The sequence below is a fragment of the Microcaecilia unicolor genome, chromosome 1 (genome assembly GCF_901765095.1).
Source record: "Microcaecilia unicolor chromosome 1, aMicUni1.1, whole genome shotgun sequence".
Lineage (NCBI taxonomy): Eukaryota > Metazoa > Chordata > Amphibia > Gymnophiona > Siphonopidae > Microcaecilia > Microcaecilia unicolor.
The window spans coordinates 92,160,826-92,180,330 of record NC_044031.1 but is presented as its reverse complement, the minus strand read 5'-3'; the positions used below and the strand labels follow the sequence as shown (position 1 = coordinate 92,180,330).

The 19,505-nt window shown below is 44.3% G+C and overlaps 1 protein-coding gene across 8 annotated transcripts in view; it reads left to right on the top strand.

Moving 5' to 3' along the window:
* The window catches only part of CREM (cAMP responsive element modulator), a 443,843-nt gene that overhangs the window by 219,251 nt on the left and 205,087 nt on the right, over positions 1-19,505 (top strand). For all 8 annotated transcript variants that reach the window (XR_003941665.1, XR_003941662.1, XR_003941664.1 and 5 more), the window contains one exon: positions 3,325-3,513. Coding sequence is in view for 5 of the 8 variants with exons in the window: in XM_030198982.1 (XP_030054842.1) it covers positions 3,325-3,513 (189 nt within the window). In the remaining 3 variants the exon portion in view is untranslated. The remainder of the gene's footprint in view (positions 1-3,324; positions 3,514-19,505) is intronic.

The following is a 19,505-nucleotide window of genomic DNA, read 5'->3' as shown; positions in this document are numbered from 1 at the left end:
TAAAAATATATTTCCTGCTAATTGTTTCAAAAAGTATTTCTATGTAACTTCATTGAGTGCCCCCTAGTCTTTGTACTTGCTGAAAGAGTAAAAAAATCAATTCACTTCTACTTGTTCTACACCATTCAGGATTTTGCAGACTAATCTCCCCTCAGCCGTCTCTTTTCCAACCTGAAGAGCCTTAACTGCTTTAGCCTTTCCTCATATGAGAGGAGGTCCATCCCCTTTATCATTTTGGTCACTCTTCTTTGAACCCTTTTTAATTCCACTATGTTTTTTTCTTGAGATATGGTGACTAGAACTGAACAGTACTCAAGGTGAAGTTACACCATGGAGTGATATAGAGGCATTATAATATTTTTGGTCTTATTTACTATCCCTTTCCTAATAATTCTTAGCATCCTTTTTGCTTTTTTGGCCACCGCCGCATACTGGGCAGAAGATTTCAGCATATTGTTTACAAAGAAACTTAGATCTTTTTCTTGGGTGCTGACTCCAAAGGTAGACCTTAGATGGTAACTATGATTTGGATTATTCTTCCCAAATGTGCATCACTTTGCATTTGTCCACATTAAATTTCATCTGCCATTTGGATAACCTGTCTCCTAAGGTCTTCCTGCAAATTTTTACAGTCTGTATGTGTTCTTTGAATAGTTTCGTGTCATCTGCAAATTTAATCACCTCACTACTTGTTCTGATTTTCCAGATCATTTATAGATATGTTAAATAGCACCAGTCCATGTACAGATCCTGCGGCACTCCACTATTCACGCTCCTCCATTGAGAAAAATTGCCATTTAATCCTGCTCTCTATTTTCTCTCCAATCGCCAATTCCTAATCCACAACAGAATATTGCCTCCTATCCCATGGCTTTTTAATATTCTCAGTCCGTTATGAGGAACTTCATCAAAAGCTTTCTGAAAATCTAGATACACTATATCTACTGGTTCACCTTTATCCACATGATAAAACACTTTCATACTACCTTATAGAATAGTGCATAATGCACTTACTTACATAGATACCACTATTCTATGCACTAGCCCATTTATTGAATTGTCTTGCATATAAATATATCTCATATATTCTCTGATCTGGATTTTTCTAGCCACTGCTTCAGAGTTTATTCCTGGGATTGCACCCTTTCCCACAATGTAGAACTCATTTGTTTTTCTCTAGGATTGTGACCAGTCTTTTAAATAGAAAAGGAAAATACACAGGTTATCTCATGGAAAATTTCTCCCACATCCTACAATTTGGTTTTTTTCCCCCCCATACAGCTAATTGAATTAGTAGGACTGTACCGGACATGTTCATTGAAAAGAGAATTATTTAGTTTTTTTAATCCAAATAATATTCTAATAACCACATAAACCATTTACCTCTCTTCTGGGGAGTTGTCCATTACTTTTTCCTCTATACTGTTAAACACAAACTATGATGATACTGTTTGTTATAATGCTATGTAAGTAGCTTGTGATCTTTGTGAAAGCTTAAAATATCAAAGGGAAAAACATTTCTTATTGGCATGCTATGGGTCGTGACTACTACTGCTCTGTGGACCTTACATTGTAGTCTAGAGAGGGCAATTAGGAGGTGTAAAAAAAATCAAAACTGTAGAGTTTTAGGTTGGATTTGACTACGGCCAAAAGAGAATTCACTAGCCTAGGAAGAATATTTAAGGCAGAAAATTCAACAAGTTGGAAAGTGCAGGATTGGGAGCTGGTGATGGAAATCAGAGATGCAGCTTGAACTGAATTCACAAAGAAAGGTTTGGGAGAATAGAGAGGTATTGAACTACAAAATCAGTTAATTTCTGTTTGAGTAGGAGAAGCATGAACTGTACATAGAAGGGGATGGGAAGCTAGCTCAATGACTGGGAAAGTGTCAGTTACATGATTTAAACACCAAAGGGCAGATAAGATGTGCAGATTAATTTTAAATAGGCTGAAGTAGAGGTATATTTCATTGAAGGATCTATGAGGAGCAGGTTGTTGTAGTCTAAGCAGGAGGTAATACAAGACCGAATAAGGTTTTGGTGATGTGTTAAGAAATAAAAGGCAGGTTTTGATAGTGTTAGATAAAAAAATATGATGCTCTATTATCTATCTATATATTAAATGTTTAAAAGGGAGAATAGATTCTAAGATAACCCCAAGGTAGCAGTGAGAATGACAGTGTTATTCAAAGAGAGCGAGAAAGGGGAGTAAGAAAAATTACAATTTTGTCTTGGCCTTGTGAAGTTTAAGGCAGCAATGGGAAGGGGGGAGGTTGAGAGGCACTAAGAACATTGCATCTACCTCCTAAAGGGATCTAGTACTGATTTTATTTCTAGTTTGAACCACAATAACAGCAGCCAACATTAAAGTGAAGAGCAGGAAAAACACAGCATGCCCTGACCACCATTGGAGTGAGGAGCAGGACCAACACAGCATGCCCTGAGAGGCAGTGTCTACTCATTTGGAAACTGGCTGGCCCATTGGGCCATGCTTGAATGCCAAATAATCCAATCTGCCCTTAGAGAGAGGACAGCCAGGCAGAGATGGTGGCGGCTAAGGTGTTGACTAAAATTTCTAGTGCAGAGAGGTAGATCTGAGTCTGCATAAAAATGCTATTGAAAATTGTTGGGGGAGATTAGAGCACCAAGGAGTGAATAACCAACTGTATGTTCTCTTCTACCTCCGGCATCCATGAAGAATTGTAAGCCACATTGAGCCTGCAAAGAGGTGGGATAATGTGGGATACAAATGCAATAAATAAATATGGGAATAGAGGAACACCTAGCATTATTGTTATTATTATTATGATTTATTTACTGCCTTTTTGAAGGAATTCACTCAAGGCGGTGTACAGCAAGAATAAGTCAAACATAAGCAATAGATAATTATAGCAGTAAAAATATTCAAATAGCAATACAAAGTATGAAATAGTGTACTATTTACAATGCCAACACAATATGTAATAGAACATTTTAATAGACAACGTAGGGTATAAGGAAAGATGAACATATAGATATGTAAGAGAGTAAGAGGAGTTAGAAAATAAGGGGACTAATTTAAACACAGTTGCACATGGAAGTCAGAAAAGTGCTTAAATAGTATCTCAGCTAATTAGTATGCTCTTTTTACCATTAGTTAATTATGCTTTTCAAAGTGAGGCTTAGATCCCCACAGAAAGTGAGTTCTGGTGAAGAAAAAGGAAATTACCCAAGTAATTTTGCCAAATTAATTTAATTGGAAAGTGAAGAACAAAGATTCCTAATTTATATGTTACTTCTGTATAGTTTTTAATAATATATCATTATGTTTGCTTTTTCTTTTAAGTTGCAATAGCACAAGGTGGGACTATTCAGATTGCCAATCCTACATCTGATGGTGTTCAGGGACTACAGACATTAACAATGACAAACTCAGGAACTCCTCAGCCAGGGGCTACAATAGTGCAATATGCAGCACAATCACCTGATGGCACACAGCAGTTTTTTGTACCAGGAAGTCAGGTCGTTGTTCAAGGTATGTCTCAAACCTATTTTACTTAAGTTAATAATGAAACTTCTTTGTATATTACTGCTGATAATTGTCATTGAAATTAAACTGTACTTTGATATGCAGCTTGAAATTAAAGCAGCACTATAAAACATACGATATGAACTAGAAATGGCAAGCTGATTCAGACTAAATCCAAACTAGCTGTAATTTTTTTTTTTTGCATTCCTTCCCTAAAGAAGGAAAATTAATACAAGGCAAGCACAATCACCATAACCAGCAAAATACAAAAAAATAAATAATCACAGCAGCACATTGGTCTGGTAACTAGTTCACAAAGGAGGAGTGTGACCCAAAAATTAAGCACAGGAAAAATATGCAGGAGTATAATGACAATTTAAAAGTAGTTTTGGCATAAATTCAACTCCCTAATTCTTTACAAATCCCAAGTTCCAGTAATCCTGGAATTCTCTTTATATTGCAGAAAAGACTTCAACATAAGACACTTTGGAAATTTTAGGAAAAGGTGCACCCCAAAAACACATAGAGCAAAAAATGTATTTTGCTTATTCTGAGTAATAGAGGAAAGATCTGGAAAATATAGGACCCTGTTTACTAAGCTGCGCTACAGGCGCACTATCATTTTAGCACGCGCTAACCGTATAGATGCCCATAATATTCCTATGGGCATCTACACGGTTAGCATGCACTAATTTTTATCACACACTAAAAATGCTAGTGCACGTTAGTAAACAGGGCCCATAGTTTTTATTTCATGATGAAAAACATTAATTGCTTTTGAAGTACTTTTTCAAAATTAAGTCCCCATCCTCTTCAGAAATGAAAGGCTATTAGAGTGGCCTCGTTTTCTGTCTTGTTCCTGGATGTTTCCAATAATTTCATCAAGGTTAAACTATCCAGAGAAGTCAATGCATCCACACTTTCACCTTCCACATTGACCTGATGCACAAAACTTGGAATGTAATAGATGCCATGCACTTTGGGATTATTATCTGGTGTTATCTTTCCATCAAGTACTACCTAAACATCTTGTAGGGAGTTATAAGCCTGTGTCTGGAGAAATTCAAAATCAATAGATTTTTATAACAAATGTTCTCCATTTTCATATGCAGGATCATATTTCTCTTAACCAAAGCATTAGTAAAATGCCTCTATTTAAAAATACCCAACGTGGTTGACGTTCCACCCATGCACGGGCTGCATCAGGGGTTACAATACACCAGGGAAGGAGTGCCTAGGATGTATGCTCCAAATCTAAATCTGTTAGTGCTCAATACAACAGCTTGAAGCACAACTAATCACAGGCTGTTTCCTTCACAGATACAGCAACATTCCTCAAAATTTTCAACTTTTCCTTATATTTCACAGCCAGAGCTTTAGTCCCAACAGCACTCTCATTCTCCTGAAAGTTCTGCTGCTTCTTTGGTAAAGTGACACAGCTGGGAGGGACAGAAGGAAAGATTAGAGTCCATCTTGGATAATGTTTTATTTTTATTTTTGTTACATTTGTACCCCGCGCTTTCCCACTCATAGTAGGTTCAATGCGGCTTACATATTATATACAGGTACTTATTTGTACCTGGGGCAATGGAGGGTTAAGTGACTTGCCCAGAGTCACAAGGAGCTGCCTATGCCTGCAGTGGGAATCAAACCCAGTTCCCCAGGACCAAAGTCCACCACGCTAACCACTAGGCCACTCCTAATAGGATCCAAAGTTGAGAACTAGTTATATCTGAGGTGGAGTGGACCCCTTTCCTGATCCTCCCAGGAGCTCTGACACCACTAGCATCAGATTGGGGACAGCCCCCGACACTGAGACTGCATCAGGTTTCTCAACTCAGACTGTGAAGTCGTTTATCTACATGTGGGGCCTCAACACTGAATAGTTTTTCCTTAAGGTTTTTCCACAGCCTCTTGGGTCTCAGGCAGTTAGCTGGGTAAGCTTTTTTAAGATTGAGCTGTTTGATTTCACTGCATCTATTTTTTCCAGACATGACCCAGCACAAGGAAGTGTAACTAATGTGCAAAAGGATTTTTGTTGCAAAAAGAGAGCAGATCCAAATCAAATGTATAAAATGATGTCTGTATTTAAAAATACCCAACATGGTCCATGTTTCAACCATGCCTAGGATGCACACTCCCAATCTAAATGTGTTGTGCTTAAAGCTGTTGTGCTGAGCACTAACTAATAACAGGCTGTTTCCTTCACAGCTGCAGCAGTACACATACTAGTTTCTGTTCTACTGCTACTCTCATAGTTCCAGCTTGAACCAAAACTAGGCACAGGCTATCTCAGTATGTGTACTGCTGTATCTGTGAAGGAAACAGCCTGTGATTAGTTGTGCTTCAAGCTGTTGTATTGAGCACTAACAGATTTAGATTTGGAGCGTACATCCTAGGCACTCCTTCCCTGGTGTATTGTAACCCCTGATGCAGCCCGTGCATGGGTGGAACGTCAACCACGTTGGGTATTTTTAAATAGAGGCATTTTATATATTTGATTTGGATCTGCTCTCTTTTTGTGTCTGCTCTGTTGTGGATCTGTGTGACCTCTTTGTGGACTGCTGTATCAGACCCTAGGGATGAATTGGCATTGAAGGGTCTCAATCTTTCTATGCATCAAGTGTTGATAAATGCCATTGGGACTGGGCAGCCTCCAAATTCCACCATACCCCACCCCTGCTCTGAAAGAGAAAGGGTTTGTCTTTGTCTTTTGCACCAAGGGATACCAATTCAGGACATCAGGTGGAGAACATCGGTGGCCCTTGAAGCACTGAGGTCACAGGTGCCCTTGAAGAGCCCCCGATGTGAAGGGGTTGCTTACCCCTCTTGTTCATTGGAGGGGACATGACAGCCTTCAAGGAACCGAAACCTGATACCCAGGTATCTTTGAAGGATGTGACGACACCAAGTGAGTCCTGGTCATTTCTTTATGGCAGCCCTTGAGGAGCATCTCATGGTCAAGTTCCAGGAGACCATGGACCATTTCTTTGCAAGGCAAGAAGCCATTGCTTCAACAGCCTCAGTGTTGAGGCTAGAGGCTGTGCAATCTATCCTTGAGGCCCATGCACTGCCTGCAGCTATTGTGCTGGCACTGAGGTGTCGAAGGACATCAGGGTTGGTGCACTATCTCCAGTCCATTGGGGAAGGAATCTTCCCTATATTCTGGAGTTCTCCAGTGTGTCAGTGCATGCCCAGACCTAAATATATAGTGTCAGTCGCATGAGGCAAGCATGGACTCGGACATCTCTAGGGCACTATTTCTATGAGTCAGACTCAAAGCACTCCAGGCTATCTGAGGAAGCACCGAGGTCTTCTTGGAGAAGGGGCTGCTTTAGTTTTTCCTCAGATCCTTCCCTGCCACATGAAGAAAGAACATCTCTCCCTAAGGAGCTCTGATTCTTTGATTTTGTGAGGAAGATGGCCAAGTCTGACCCATTTGAGTTGGAATGAGGATGTGCCCAAGGAGACATTGTATGTTTATGATCCACTGAAGGAAGGTGTGACAGTACCAGTGCATAGAATCCAGAAGCTGGTGAAGGTGTGGGAGATACCCACCCCCCTACACACACACAGTATGTCTGCAAGAAGGTCGATGCCATGTATAGAGTTCAGAAGGCTCTGAGATTTGAGAAGCTCCAGCTTCCCACTATTCTATGGTGCTCAAATCTGCTCCCAAAGGGCCAAGAGTATGAAGACTTGCTCCTTGGTGCTGCTGGGGAATGAGGTGAGGACTTTAAAGACTTTTGGGAAGAATGTGTTTCAGAATGCTATGCTCACATCCTGCATAGCTTCTTACCAGCTCTTAATAAGCATGAAGTTGCAAAATATATGCTCTAGAACTCATTGCCAGAGGATGTGTTAGCAGTGGTTAGCATATCTGGGTTTAAAAAAGGTTTGGCAAAGTTCCTGAAGGAAAAGTCCATAGTCTGTTATTGAGATAGACATGGAGGAAGCAACTGCTTGCCCTGAGATTGGTAGCATGGAATGTTGCTACTATTTGGGTTTCTGCCAGGTACTTGTTTATTTATTTATTTATTTATTTGGATTTTGCTCACACCTTTTTCAGTAGTAGCTCAAGGTGAGTTACATTCAGGTGGTTCCCTGTCCCAGGAGGGCTCACAATTTGTGTGTACCTGAGGCAATGGAGGGTTAAGTGTCTTGCCTGAGATCACAAGGCGCAGCAGTGGGATTTAACCGGGATTTGAACTGTTGGAAGCAGGGTACTGGGCTAGATGGACCATTGGTCTGACCCAGTATGGCTACTCTTATGATCTTATGAGTTCTCAAACACTCTTCCCCAAGAGAAGGCTGATAAGCTGTGTCAGCTAATAGTCAAAGATTATGTAGCACAATAATACAACACATAAGTGTGACTTGGCAAAAGGTATTTCATCTAGAAATAGGCTTATATAAAGATAGTACTCCAGTGCTTCTGTGTGTCTCATGGTCTGCCTGATGTCCGATTCTGTGTATTTCTCTGTCAGTGAGTGAGAGTGCTGCAGGTAGGAGGGGTGTGTGGATGTGTGTCTGAAGGTGTGTGTGTCTGTCCTTTGCTTTGTCCCTCTCTGAGTTTAAATAACTAAACTCTTTTCCCATGTACACCAGCCTGTGATATAATTTGGTTAGTTTTACCAAGGAGGTGTGAATGCCTGTGAAGGCACAGTTTATGGAGACAGTGGTTTATTTGGTTTTGGTTTGTTTTATTGCTCGGAAGTACAGGTGTTCTGTCTTAGACTGACATTCCCAGGGATCAGACTAGGAGGGGGGGATGTCAGAGCTGCTGTCCCAGAGGTCTTTGGCGGACACAGAGTAGGCCCTAAAGCCAATACAGCATTCACATCCACCACTGCTTTATACACCGCAGTGGCCAGCTTGCCATACTTTTATGCCTCACATAACCTTCAATAGTATTTCTGTTGTTTGTTCCAGCAGGTCCTCTGTCCTGAACAGTATTATCTCCATAGCTAGGAGATAAGCAAGTCCCACTGTGGTCCAAACTTCATGTCTTAGGTAGGGCAGCCACAATATGCCACCTCAGTGCCCATCATAGAGAGAATGAACAGTGCATAAGGGTAGGGTTACCATATGTCTGAGGGCTCAGTCGACAGCACCGAGACCAGAGTGTAGCAGCAGTGACGAGGAGAAGGGGCAACGCGGCGGAGGCCACGGAGACAGGTTCCGAGGGGCTCACAGCAAAGCAGTAGCATCAGCCTGAGGCTGCTGCCCCCCTCTGGTGTCTACCTCCAACATAGACACAGCTCCCAGGGTTGTGGAGTCTCTGTGCCCTGGGCAACACGTCCGATCACCAGACTGTGAGTAAAGTGCCTATTATATTTCAAGATATTGAGGCTTTACAACTGACAAGGCTTGAAAGGCCTGACAGTAAAAACCAAAGTAAAAACTGAATAATTGCTAGTGAACTGAAGACACCTGCAGGACGGGTGTGCCTGAGAAGGAGCGTTTTGCACTGCATTTGATCAACCGGAGAAGGCAGGCTTGTGAGGAGAGCAGATTGGGGCAACATGGTCTTAATAGTAACCACAGGAAATATATACCATAATGAATACTCTCAAACTACTCCTAATAATCTACTCCTTAACAGTGATCCACTTAACACTAACCACCCCACTTGCAAAAAACAACATCATACCCATACTACACAATCATCATAGATTGATCAAATACACCACACTTTACCAAACTGATAACAACCTAAACAAAGGAAGAACACTTACATGCGAACAACCACAACAGAAGGGAAAGAAGGGCCCAAACAAACTCATCTCAACAAAGAAACGACAACTAACAAAAGTCCACTTAACACCAAATACAGAAGACCCATTCCAAACAATCCAAGTGGGCTACGTCAACGCCAGATCCGCTGTAAATAAAACAGCAATACTAACAGACTGGATCATGTCAGAAAAACTCGACCTACTCTTCCTCACTGAAACTTGGATCCATGACCAAAAGGACCCTATAATCCTAGACCTGTGCCCTCCAGGATACAAAATCACACACTGGACCAGAAAAGAAAAGAGAAGCGGAGGCATAGCACTAATCTATTGGTCCCACTTTACTACTACTATTTAGCACTTCTATACCACCGAAACCACTGCTGAGTCCATAACACCTCAACTTGAAATTGCCTCAATCAGAATCCACAACAAAACCCTATGCGATCATTTGAATTGTGTCTTGTTTACAGACCTCCAGGTAATTGAAACGAAGGCCAGACCAACTTCATGGACTTAATTTCAAACACACGTGTAACCAACTCCAATACCACTAGTACTAGGACACATCAACCTTCACTTAGAAGACCCGAACTCCTATCAACGCATGAGAATGTAAGGAATTTCTCTGTTTATGTGATCTCAAATGGCCACAAATGCAAGCAACCCACGTCAAAGGGCACACACTTGACCTCATCTCGCACAAACTCTCAACAGACCAGAACCTAACAATAACAAATACGAAATGGACAGAGACACCATGGACCAACCAGTACAAACTAAACTTATCCCTACATTGGCAGAAGAAGGGTATACAACGAATAGTAGAACACACATCCTACAGCACAAGAGGTCAAGTAGACACGAAAACATTCTGGTAACTAATATACAATAACGAATGGGCAACACAAACAGACTCCATATATACTACCTCATAGAATGGGACAAAAGATGCAAAAGCATACTAGGTGAAATTGCACCCTTACGAACAAGAACCCACGCAAGCATAACTCAACACCATGGTTCAACGATGAACTGAAAAAGTTAAAAACACAAACCAGGAAACTCGAACGAGCATGGAATAAAACAAAAGATGAACATACACTCAACACATGGAAACAAATGCAAAGAAAATACAAATACGCAATAAGACAGGCCAAAAGATCATACTATAAAACCAAAATAGGGACAGATTACAAAGACATGAAGAAATTATACCAACTCGTGAACAAACTCCTAGACACCAACTTGGTCACTACCACAAATACAGACATCCCATCTGTCAGCATTCGTTGTCTAGGTATGGTCCTGGGTCCAGTCCGTAGAGGCAGTGGGTTCTCAATAATGCACAATCCACACTGGTTTGGATAGAAAGTATATTATATTTGCATATATATAGGCTCACAGCACTTAGTACAGATAAATATTGCAATGCTATATCTGGGTGTGTGTTTAGATGAGAATCAATTAGAGAAAAGTAAGGATAGGGTTCAGGGGAAAAGAGAGGTGGAGAACGGCTAGAGATGTGGGTGTGCAGAGAAAGAGAGAGAGAAGAGAAGCGAGAGCCGAGCCTTGTGCTCTGCTTTATATATATATCTAACAGGAACAGAGAGGGATCAAATAACTTCTTTCCTTCCCAGCCTTTGTAAATGTCAGTTATTTCCTTTGCAACCTCCAGTTTAATTTCCTGATGTAAGGAAGGTGAGCATTTTTCACAGGTTTTAGTCTTTGAAGTCCCTAGTTTTGGAGCCTCTCTGTCTGGCTTTCATTATTCTCAGATATGCAGATGATCAAAATCAAACGCCGGCGCTAGAGGCTGTTAGCGCCATACTAGCACCTGCGTTTGCTACTGCCCCATGATCAGAGCCCTCGAGCACGTGAAACAACACGCCCGAGGGCTCTTTGCACAAGTAGCATGCTAATGCATGCTAAACAATGCTTAGCGCATTCATCGCCAATGATCAACGGTCAGCGCGCCAAAATTTGGGTCGCTGGCCACAGCAAACCCTACGCCAGCTGGCGTTAGGGTTTTCAGATCATTGGGGAGGAATGGTGAGCCCTGTCCAGCATGCGGTGGCATGCTGACAGGCCCCCGTTCTCCCCCCCCCCCCCCAAAACAAACCTGCAAACGGGGCTGAAGGTCCAGCGGACCTCCGGTCCCCCCCCCCCCCCCCGATGACCCCTCCCCCATGTTCAGGGAGGGCTGGAGCTTGTGGGTCTCCAGCCCCCCAAACCCCCAGAAAATGGTCTCTGGTGGTCCAGTGGTCGCCGTCCAAACCCCCTCCCTCCCAGCGAGTGACGGGAAGGCTGGAGGTCCGGCGGACCTCCGGTCCCCCCGACGATCCCATCCCCCCAGGTTCAGGGAGGGCTGGAGATCCGGTGGGTCTCCAGCCCCCCCAAACCCCCAGAAAATGGTCCCTGTTGGTCCAGTGGCCGCTTAAAAAGTGGCCATTAAAAAGAACCCCCTCCCGGCCCCTCTACCTTAGTTGGAGGAGGGAGGTAGCCTGCCTCCCTCCTCTTCCTTGGGTTGATGCCGCCGCAAAATGGCGGTACCCAGCCCCTCCCAGTGCATCCTGGGATGCGCTGGGCAGGACCACAGACCATATAAGGGATGCTTTGCATCTGACTTGCCAGTGCTTATACTGCTTCCTGTTTTCTTCATTTGGATCCTTTTTCCATTTTTTGACGACTCAGAAAGATGAAGACAGGAGAGAATACCTAAATAAGCGAAGAGAAGCTGGAAAAGCTATCAGGAAAGCGAAGCGGCAAATGGAGGAAAAGATAGCTAATACGGTAAAATTGGGGGACAAGACCTTTTTCAGATATGTAAGTGACAAGAGGAAGTGCCATAATAGTGTTGTGAGGCTCAATGCTGAGGGACAGAAATATGTGGAAGATAAGGATAAAGCTGATATGCTTAATGATTATTTTAGCTCTGTGTTCATTAATGAAAGACTGGGGGTAGGGCTGCAGAAAACAAAGGCTAAAGGGGATGGATGTATGGTAGACCAAGGCCCGTTTACGGAGGACTGTGTTTGTGAGGAGTTCTGTCGGCCCAGCTGACGGACCTCTTCAATGCTTCCTTAGAAACTGGAGTGGTCCCGGTGGACTGAAGAAGGGCGGATGTGGTTCCTTTGCACAAGAGTGGAAGTAAGGAGGAGGTTGGGAATTACAGACCTGTCAGTCTCTCGGTGGTGAGTAAACTAATGGAAACGCTTCTAAAGGGGAGGATTGTGAATTTTCTTGAACTGCATGGAATGCGGGACCCGAGGCAGCATGGCTTCACTAGTGGCAGGTCGTGTCAGACGAATCTAACTATCTTCTTTGACTGGGTGACCAAACAGTTGGATGTGGGAGGGGCACTTGATGTGTTATACTTGGATTTCAGCAAAGCCTTGGACGTGGTTCCACACAGGTGACTGATAAATAAATTTAGTGCCCTCGGTATGGGACCTAGAGTAACTGATTGGGTTAAAAATTGGTTGAATGGTATGAGACAGAGGGTGGTGGTAAATGGAGCTTGCTCTGAAGAAAAGGATGTCGTCAGTGGAGTACCGCAGGGATCGGTCCTAGGGCTGGTTCTTTTTAACGTCTTTGTGAGCGATATTGCAGAAGGGCTGTCTGGTAAGGTCTGTCTCTTTGCGGATGATACTAAACTCTGCAACAGGGTGGACACCCTGGAGGGTGTGTATGACACTAGGAAGGACCTAGTGAAGCTAGAGGAATGGACCGATGTTTGGCAACTAAGGTTTAATCCCAAAAAATGCAGGGTCATGCACTTGGGTCGCAAAACTCCGAGGGAACGTTACAGTATAGGGGGTGAAGTGCTTCCGTGTGCAAAGGAAGAGCGGGACTTGGGGGTGATTGTGTCTGATGACCTTAAAGCTTTCAAACAGGTAGAAAAAGCGTCGGCCAAAGCCAGAAGGATGCTTGGGTTCATAAAGAGAGGCATAACCAGCAAGAAAAAGGAGGTGATAGTGCTGTTTTATAAGTCTCTGGTGAGGCATCATTTAGAGTACTGCGTGCAGTTCTGGAGACCACACCTACGGACAGGTATAAACAGGATGGAGTCGGTCCAGAGGGCGGCTACGAAATTAGTAAGCGGTCTTGAATGCAAAAATTATAGGGACAGGCTTATGAACCTCAACATGTATATGCTGGAAGAGAGGAGGGAGAGAGGGCTCATGATAGAAACGTTTAAATATCTCAAGGGCATTTATGTACAGGAAGAGAGCCTTTTTCAAATGAAGGAGAGCTCTGGAATGAGGGGGCATATGACAAAGTTAAGAGGGAATAGGCTTAGGAGTAACCTAAGGAAGTATTATTTCACAGAAAGGGTGGTGGAGGCGTGGAATGGCCTCCCGGTGGAGGTGGTGGAGTCTAGGACTGTTCCAGAATTTAAAAAGGCATGGGATAAGCATGTGGGATCGCTTAGGAACAGGAAGAATTAGGGGTTACAGAGGATGGGCAGACTGGATGGGTCATGTGGCCTTTATCTGCCATCATGTTTCTATGTTGTTTTGGCCAAAATAATTCTTTCCTCTTACTTTTTAACCATGCTGGCTGTCATTTTGGCATTACTTCCACCTTTTTTAATACATTGAATACATCTGGTCTGGGCTTCCATGATGGTATTTTAAACAATGTTCATGCCCAATTTGAACTCTTACCTTTGCAGATGTTTTTTATAGCCTTCTTTTTTTTTTTTTTACAGTTTTCCTAATTTTTCCATAGTTGTCTTTTTAAAAGTTAAATGCTGATCAGTAAATTTCCATACTGTCTTCAATCCAGTTATTAACTTATATTTGATCATGTTATGATCACTGTTGCCAAGTGGCCCCAACATTGTAACGTCTCACACTGTCCTGCGTTCCACTAAGGACTAGATCTCCTCTTGTTGGTTCCTGAAGCAGTCCTTTATTTCATCTAAGAACTTTACTTCCCTAGCATCCCTGATGTCACATTTAACCAGAAATGTCAGATCTCACAAGAATGAAGGCAGCAGACAAAAACTAATGGACATACAAACAAATTCTGCTGAATAGATGGCTTATCTTCTCAGTGGACCACAATAACAATAAATAAATAAATAAATAAGGTTGAGAACAAAGACATCACAAGGCCATAGAGCATGACTTCTTAGGGGTTGTGACTTTTTCATTTGATCAAAAAAGTCGATTAAACTCTGTCTTTTAAATTCTATATCTATGTATAACATCAATGTCTATAATTTATATTCAAGAAAAACCACTGGAAATGTAGATTCAAAAGAAACAATAAAGATTACAGTCTACACTTTGTAATGCAATTTTATAACTCCCCATAAAAACATAAGGATTTATCTCATCTGCAGTGTGCAGACATCATCAAACTTTGTTTATTCTTCAGAGATCTAATTATCTCTAGACATTTGGATCTTCAAAAATACCAACAAGTGACCCTGCTTTTTTGACCGATGATCGAAAAAGTCACAGCCCTTAAGAAGTTACATTCTATGCTTGCATGAGTAAATAAATGTCTTTTTTTCCTCTATTTTATTTATTGTTACTGAAGACCACTGAGAACATAAGCTAGCTATTCAGCAGAATTCTTATGTATGTACACTGGTAATTGAAATCACTTATTACAGTGTTTCCAAATTTGTCATCTGCACTGATTTCTGCTTACTTTTTATCATCTGTCTATTCTGGCCAGGCAGATGGTAGTTTACCCCCCAAACTATTCTCTTTCCCTTTAGAAATGGAATATCTGTCCATGAAGATTCCACACTGCAATCTGTTTCCTGCAGTATAGTGTTTGACTCCATGCTCTCTTTAATATATGTTGGGCATTTCATCTCTCCTCCAGTTTGATCCATTCTAGCCATGGCTCTTAGTTTTTCCCAAGGTCAAGTGTAAAAGCAGCTCTATCTCCTGTTTAAATGTCTTATGCATGTCCCAGCTGATATTCATGGCTGAATATCAGCCAGGACCCACATTAGTGAAGTGTGAATGTCCTCTCTCCCTATGTCCCCCTGGCATTGGCTCCAATTTCACCCCTCCGGCACAAGGACTAGCCCCCTCCTACCCAGCACCAACTTCAAGTCCCCTCCCATCTGCCCCTTCCCCTGCCAAGTTAGAAGAGGCCTGCCCCTTGGACCTACTTTACTCCGTGGTGGTCCAGTGGGGTAATGGGGGCAAGAGTAAACTCCACTCGCTCCTGCCCCTAGCGGCTCCATACTAGAAATCAATGCCACAACCTCTAGTGAATCTCATGACACTACTCTGAGAGTCCTGCTAAAGGTTGTAGCAGCTATTTCTACTGTAGAGCTGCTAAAGACAGGAGGAAAGTAGGGTTTGCTCTTGCCTCCATCACCCCACTAGACCACCAGGGAGTAAGTTAGGTCTAGGGGACAGGCTGCCTCTAACTTGGTGAGGGGAGAGGGTCTGGTCCCTTGTGCACAGGGATTGAAGCTGGTACTGGGTGTGAGGGAGGGAGGGAGGGAGGGGGGATGGTGCTGGGGGAGGGCGGCAGTGAGGGCAAGACAGTGTACATTGAAGGCCAATAACCAGAAGTTATGCAGGTGTCAGCACACACATAGCTAAGAGGGCAAAGTTAGGACTGCTTTTTATGCTCAATTGTGCTATTCTCTGGTGGACTTTATACAGCAGTTGGAGAGGCACTGTTTTGATTGATTGTACAATTTACACCTATTAGTGGATTTTGCCATATTTATTAGGTTTTATTACATTATTATTGATTTTTTTTTTTTTTTACCTGTAGTACCTCTTCTCTCCTTTTGTTGGAAAACTGTAGTCCATCCCTACTCTGTTGGACTTTGCTGTTGGCTTCACATAGAATGGTTTGTTCCTTTGTATTGCTGGCACTCACATTATTCTGTGCTCCACCACTTGTAATGCTCCTGACTCGCCCACTTGGCACATGGCTGATGACCGCTGACATTTAGCAGCACTGTCTGTTTAAGTGCTGCTGAATATCAGCAGCTTGGCAGGCACAAGTGATTTAAACGGGCAGGATGCTCTCCTACACATTTAAATCACTTTGAATATCAATCCATAAAGAAATTTGAACTGAATCTTCTATTCATTTGGTAATCAGGGTACTAACTGAACTCTCTATTCATTTGGTAACCAGGGTATTAACATGTAACCCTGCAATAGCAGGGTCACATGTTAGTACCTCTTTACAAAATATCAATTTTGTCACTGTGTTTTACATCAGCTGCTTTTGTTTCTTATCCCTGTTAAATTTTGGTATAGTGAATTGCTATAATCAATGCATGATAATAGATAAGGCTACATCTAGCATATTAGCCTTAATACCCCAAAGAAAGTTTTCCACACATTTGAAATTTCCTGCTCCATAGTTAGCTGGTCTACTGTAATAAACCCCCAGTGATGTTGCCATGGTTTCTGCAAGGACAAACAGGCCAGACTTACACACATGTGGGTGATGCCTAGTATGTATTAGCTAAAGAAAGTTCTAGCTGTGTCCCACTTTGCAAGCACAGGTGCCTTCGTTCCCAACGCACGTGCAGGTCCATCTGCCTCATCTTTCCACGGAGGTAGAAGGAGATGTCTCTGCGATCTCTCTTAATGCGTGTTTTCTTCGTCTTTTCAAGTGCATTCTTCGAGTTGATCAACTTTTATTTGTTTTTCTTCAGTATTTTAGTTTTTAGACCTTTCTCTGTTATTTCTTCGACCCTTCAAGTTTTCTTTCTTTTTTGTGGCTCTTTAGGTCCACTTAAGCCTGAGCACCAGCCTCGAGTTGTTCCCCTTTTTTACTTTCAAGATTGAGGAGTTTAATTTGGCTGTGTTTCTTTTTTCGATGTCTAAAAAGACCCTCAGTAGCTTCAAGATTTACTCCCAATGTAATCAGGTATTCTCCGAGGACAAGCAGGCTGCTTGTTCTCACTGATGGGTGACGTCCACGGCAGCCCCTCCAATCGGGAACTTCACTAGCAAAGGCCTTTGCTAGTCCTCGCGCGCCCATGCGCACCGCGCATGCGCGGCCGTCTTCCCGCTCGAACTGGCTCGTGTTCGTCAGTCTTCTTTTGTCCACGCTCGGTACGGTCGTGTTTGCGCCGTTCGCGCCCCTTAAGTTGACCCTCGCGCGTCTTTTTGACTTTTCGCTAGTTAAAAAAAAAAAGGGAATTTTCGGAGAAAGGCCTTTTCGGTCTTTTTCCCCTTCCCGTATTTCCAGTTTTTGCCCCGTTAAGTTTCCTTTCATTTTCGGGGTAGGTCCTTTTGAGGCCTCGGTTCAAGTTTTTTCTCTCCCTCTTTTTGGTGCCTTACCGCAATTACGCGTTTTGATTTCGCCGGCGTGATTTTTCCGCCCATGTCATCGAAGTCTCCCAGCTGCTTCAAGAAGTGCACCCAGTGCGCCCGGGTAATCTCGGTCACTGATAGGCACGCGTCGTGTCTTCTATGTCTGGGGGCTGGGCACCGCCCGCAGGCCTGTAGTCTTTACGCCCTTTTACAGAAAAGGACTCAGGTAGCGAGATTGGCCCAGTGGAACGTGTTGTTCTCGGGCTCTTCGTCAACAACAGCACCGGGAGTATCAAGTGCATCGACATCGTCAGCGTCAAGACCTCCGACCTCGGCATCGACTGTATCAACTGCATCGAGGCATCGACCCTCTGCATCGTCTGTACCGAGACATCGGAAGGCTGCGTCGGTGGTACCGGGACCTCCACTAGTGCTGATGTCGTCGGACGGTGGTGCTTCGACTGGAGTGCAGGTGAGGGCTGTCCATTCCCCTGCTGGTGGCGGTGAGCCTTCGGGTGGGTCTCCCCCTACCCTGAGGGCTCCTGCGGTACAGCCCCCCCGAGACTGACCTTCTTCGGCCTCGGCCCCGAGGAAGCGACGGCTGGATTCTACGTCCTCCTCGTCGGTACCGGGAAGCTCCGGTGACATGCTTCGTTTGAAAAAGTCAAAGAAGCATCGACACCGGTCCCCTTCCCGCATCGGTACCGAGAGCTCTGGGTCGCCGAGGGAGTCGGCACCCAGTAGGCATCGGCACCAGGAGGACCGCTCACCCTCTGTTCAGGAGGTGTCGATGTGCTCCACCTTGGACAGCCCGGAACAGCCTCCACGCCCGGAACAGACTCTGACCTCGACGCCTGCATCGGCTTCTATGTCTTTCTCCACAGCCGCCCTGCACGAGAGTCTCCGGGCCGTTCTTCCAGAGATCCTGGGAGAGCTGTTGCGCCCTTCCCCTCCGGTACCGGGGGTGCTTGCGCCTCCGGTACCGTCGAGTGAGGCGCCGGCTGGCCCCTTGCCCAGGGTGAGGTCTCCGACATCGGTGCCGCTTGCGGTACCGACTGCGGTCGCCTCCCAGGAAGGCTCCCCCACGACGTCAGCGTAGGGAGCTTCGCCGGGGCTGACGAGGGAGTCTACCTCTCGACGCTCACGCCGTGGCTGTGTTTCCACGGAGTCGAGCCGGGCATGGCTTCAGACACAGGTTCATGAACTTGTGTCTGATACCGATGGTGAGGCCTCGTGGGAGGAGGAGGAGGACATCCGATATTTCTCTGACGAGGAGTCTGATGGCCTTCCTTCGGATCCCACTCCCTCCCCTGAAAGGCAGCTTTCTCCTCCCGAGAGTCTGTCTTTTGCGGCCTTTGTCCGGGAGATGTCTACGGCCATCCCCTTCCCGGTGGTTGTGGAGGACGAGCCCAGGGCTGAAATGTTTGAGCTCCTGGACTATCCTTCTCCACCTAAGGAAGCGTCCACAGTACCCATGCATCATGTCCTCAAAAAGACATTGCTGGCGAACTGGACCAAGCCTCTAAGTAATCCCCACATCCCCAAGAAGATCGAATCCCAGTACCGGATCCATGGGGACCCAGAGCTGATGCGCACTCAGTTGCCTCACGACTCTGGTGTGGTGGATCTGGCCCTAAAGAAGGCTAAGAGTTCTAGGGAGCATGCTTCGGCGCCCCCGGGCAAAGACTCTAGAACCTTAGACTCCTTTGGGAGGAAGGCCTACCATTCCTCTATGCTCGTGGCCAAAATCCAGTCTTACCAGCTCTTCACGAGCATACACATGCGGAACAATGTGCGGCAGTTGGCGGGCTTGGTGGAGAAGCTCCCTCCTGAGCAAGCCAAGCCATTTCAGGAGGTGGTCAGGCAGCTGAAGGCGTGCAGAAAATTCCTGGCCAGAGGGGTATATGATACCTTTGATGTTGCGTTCAGGGCCGCTGCTCAGGGTGTGGTGATGCGCAGACTCTCATGGCTGCGTGCCTCCGACCTGGAGAAT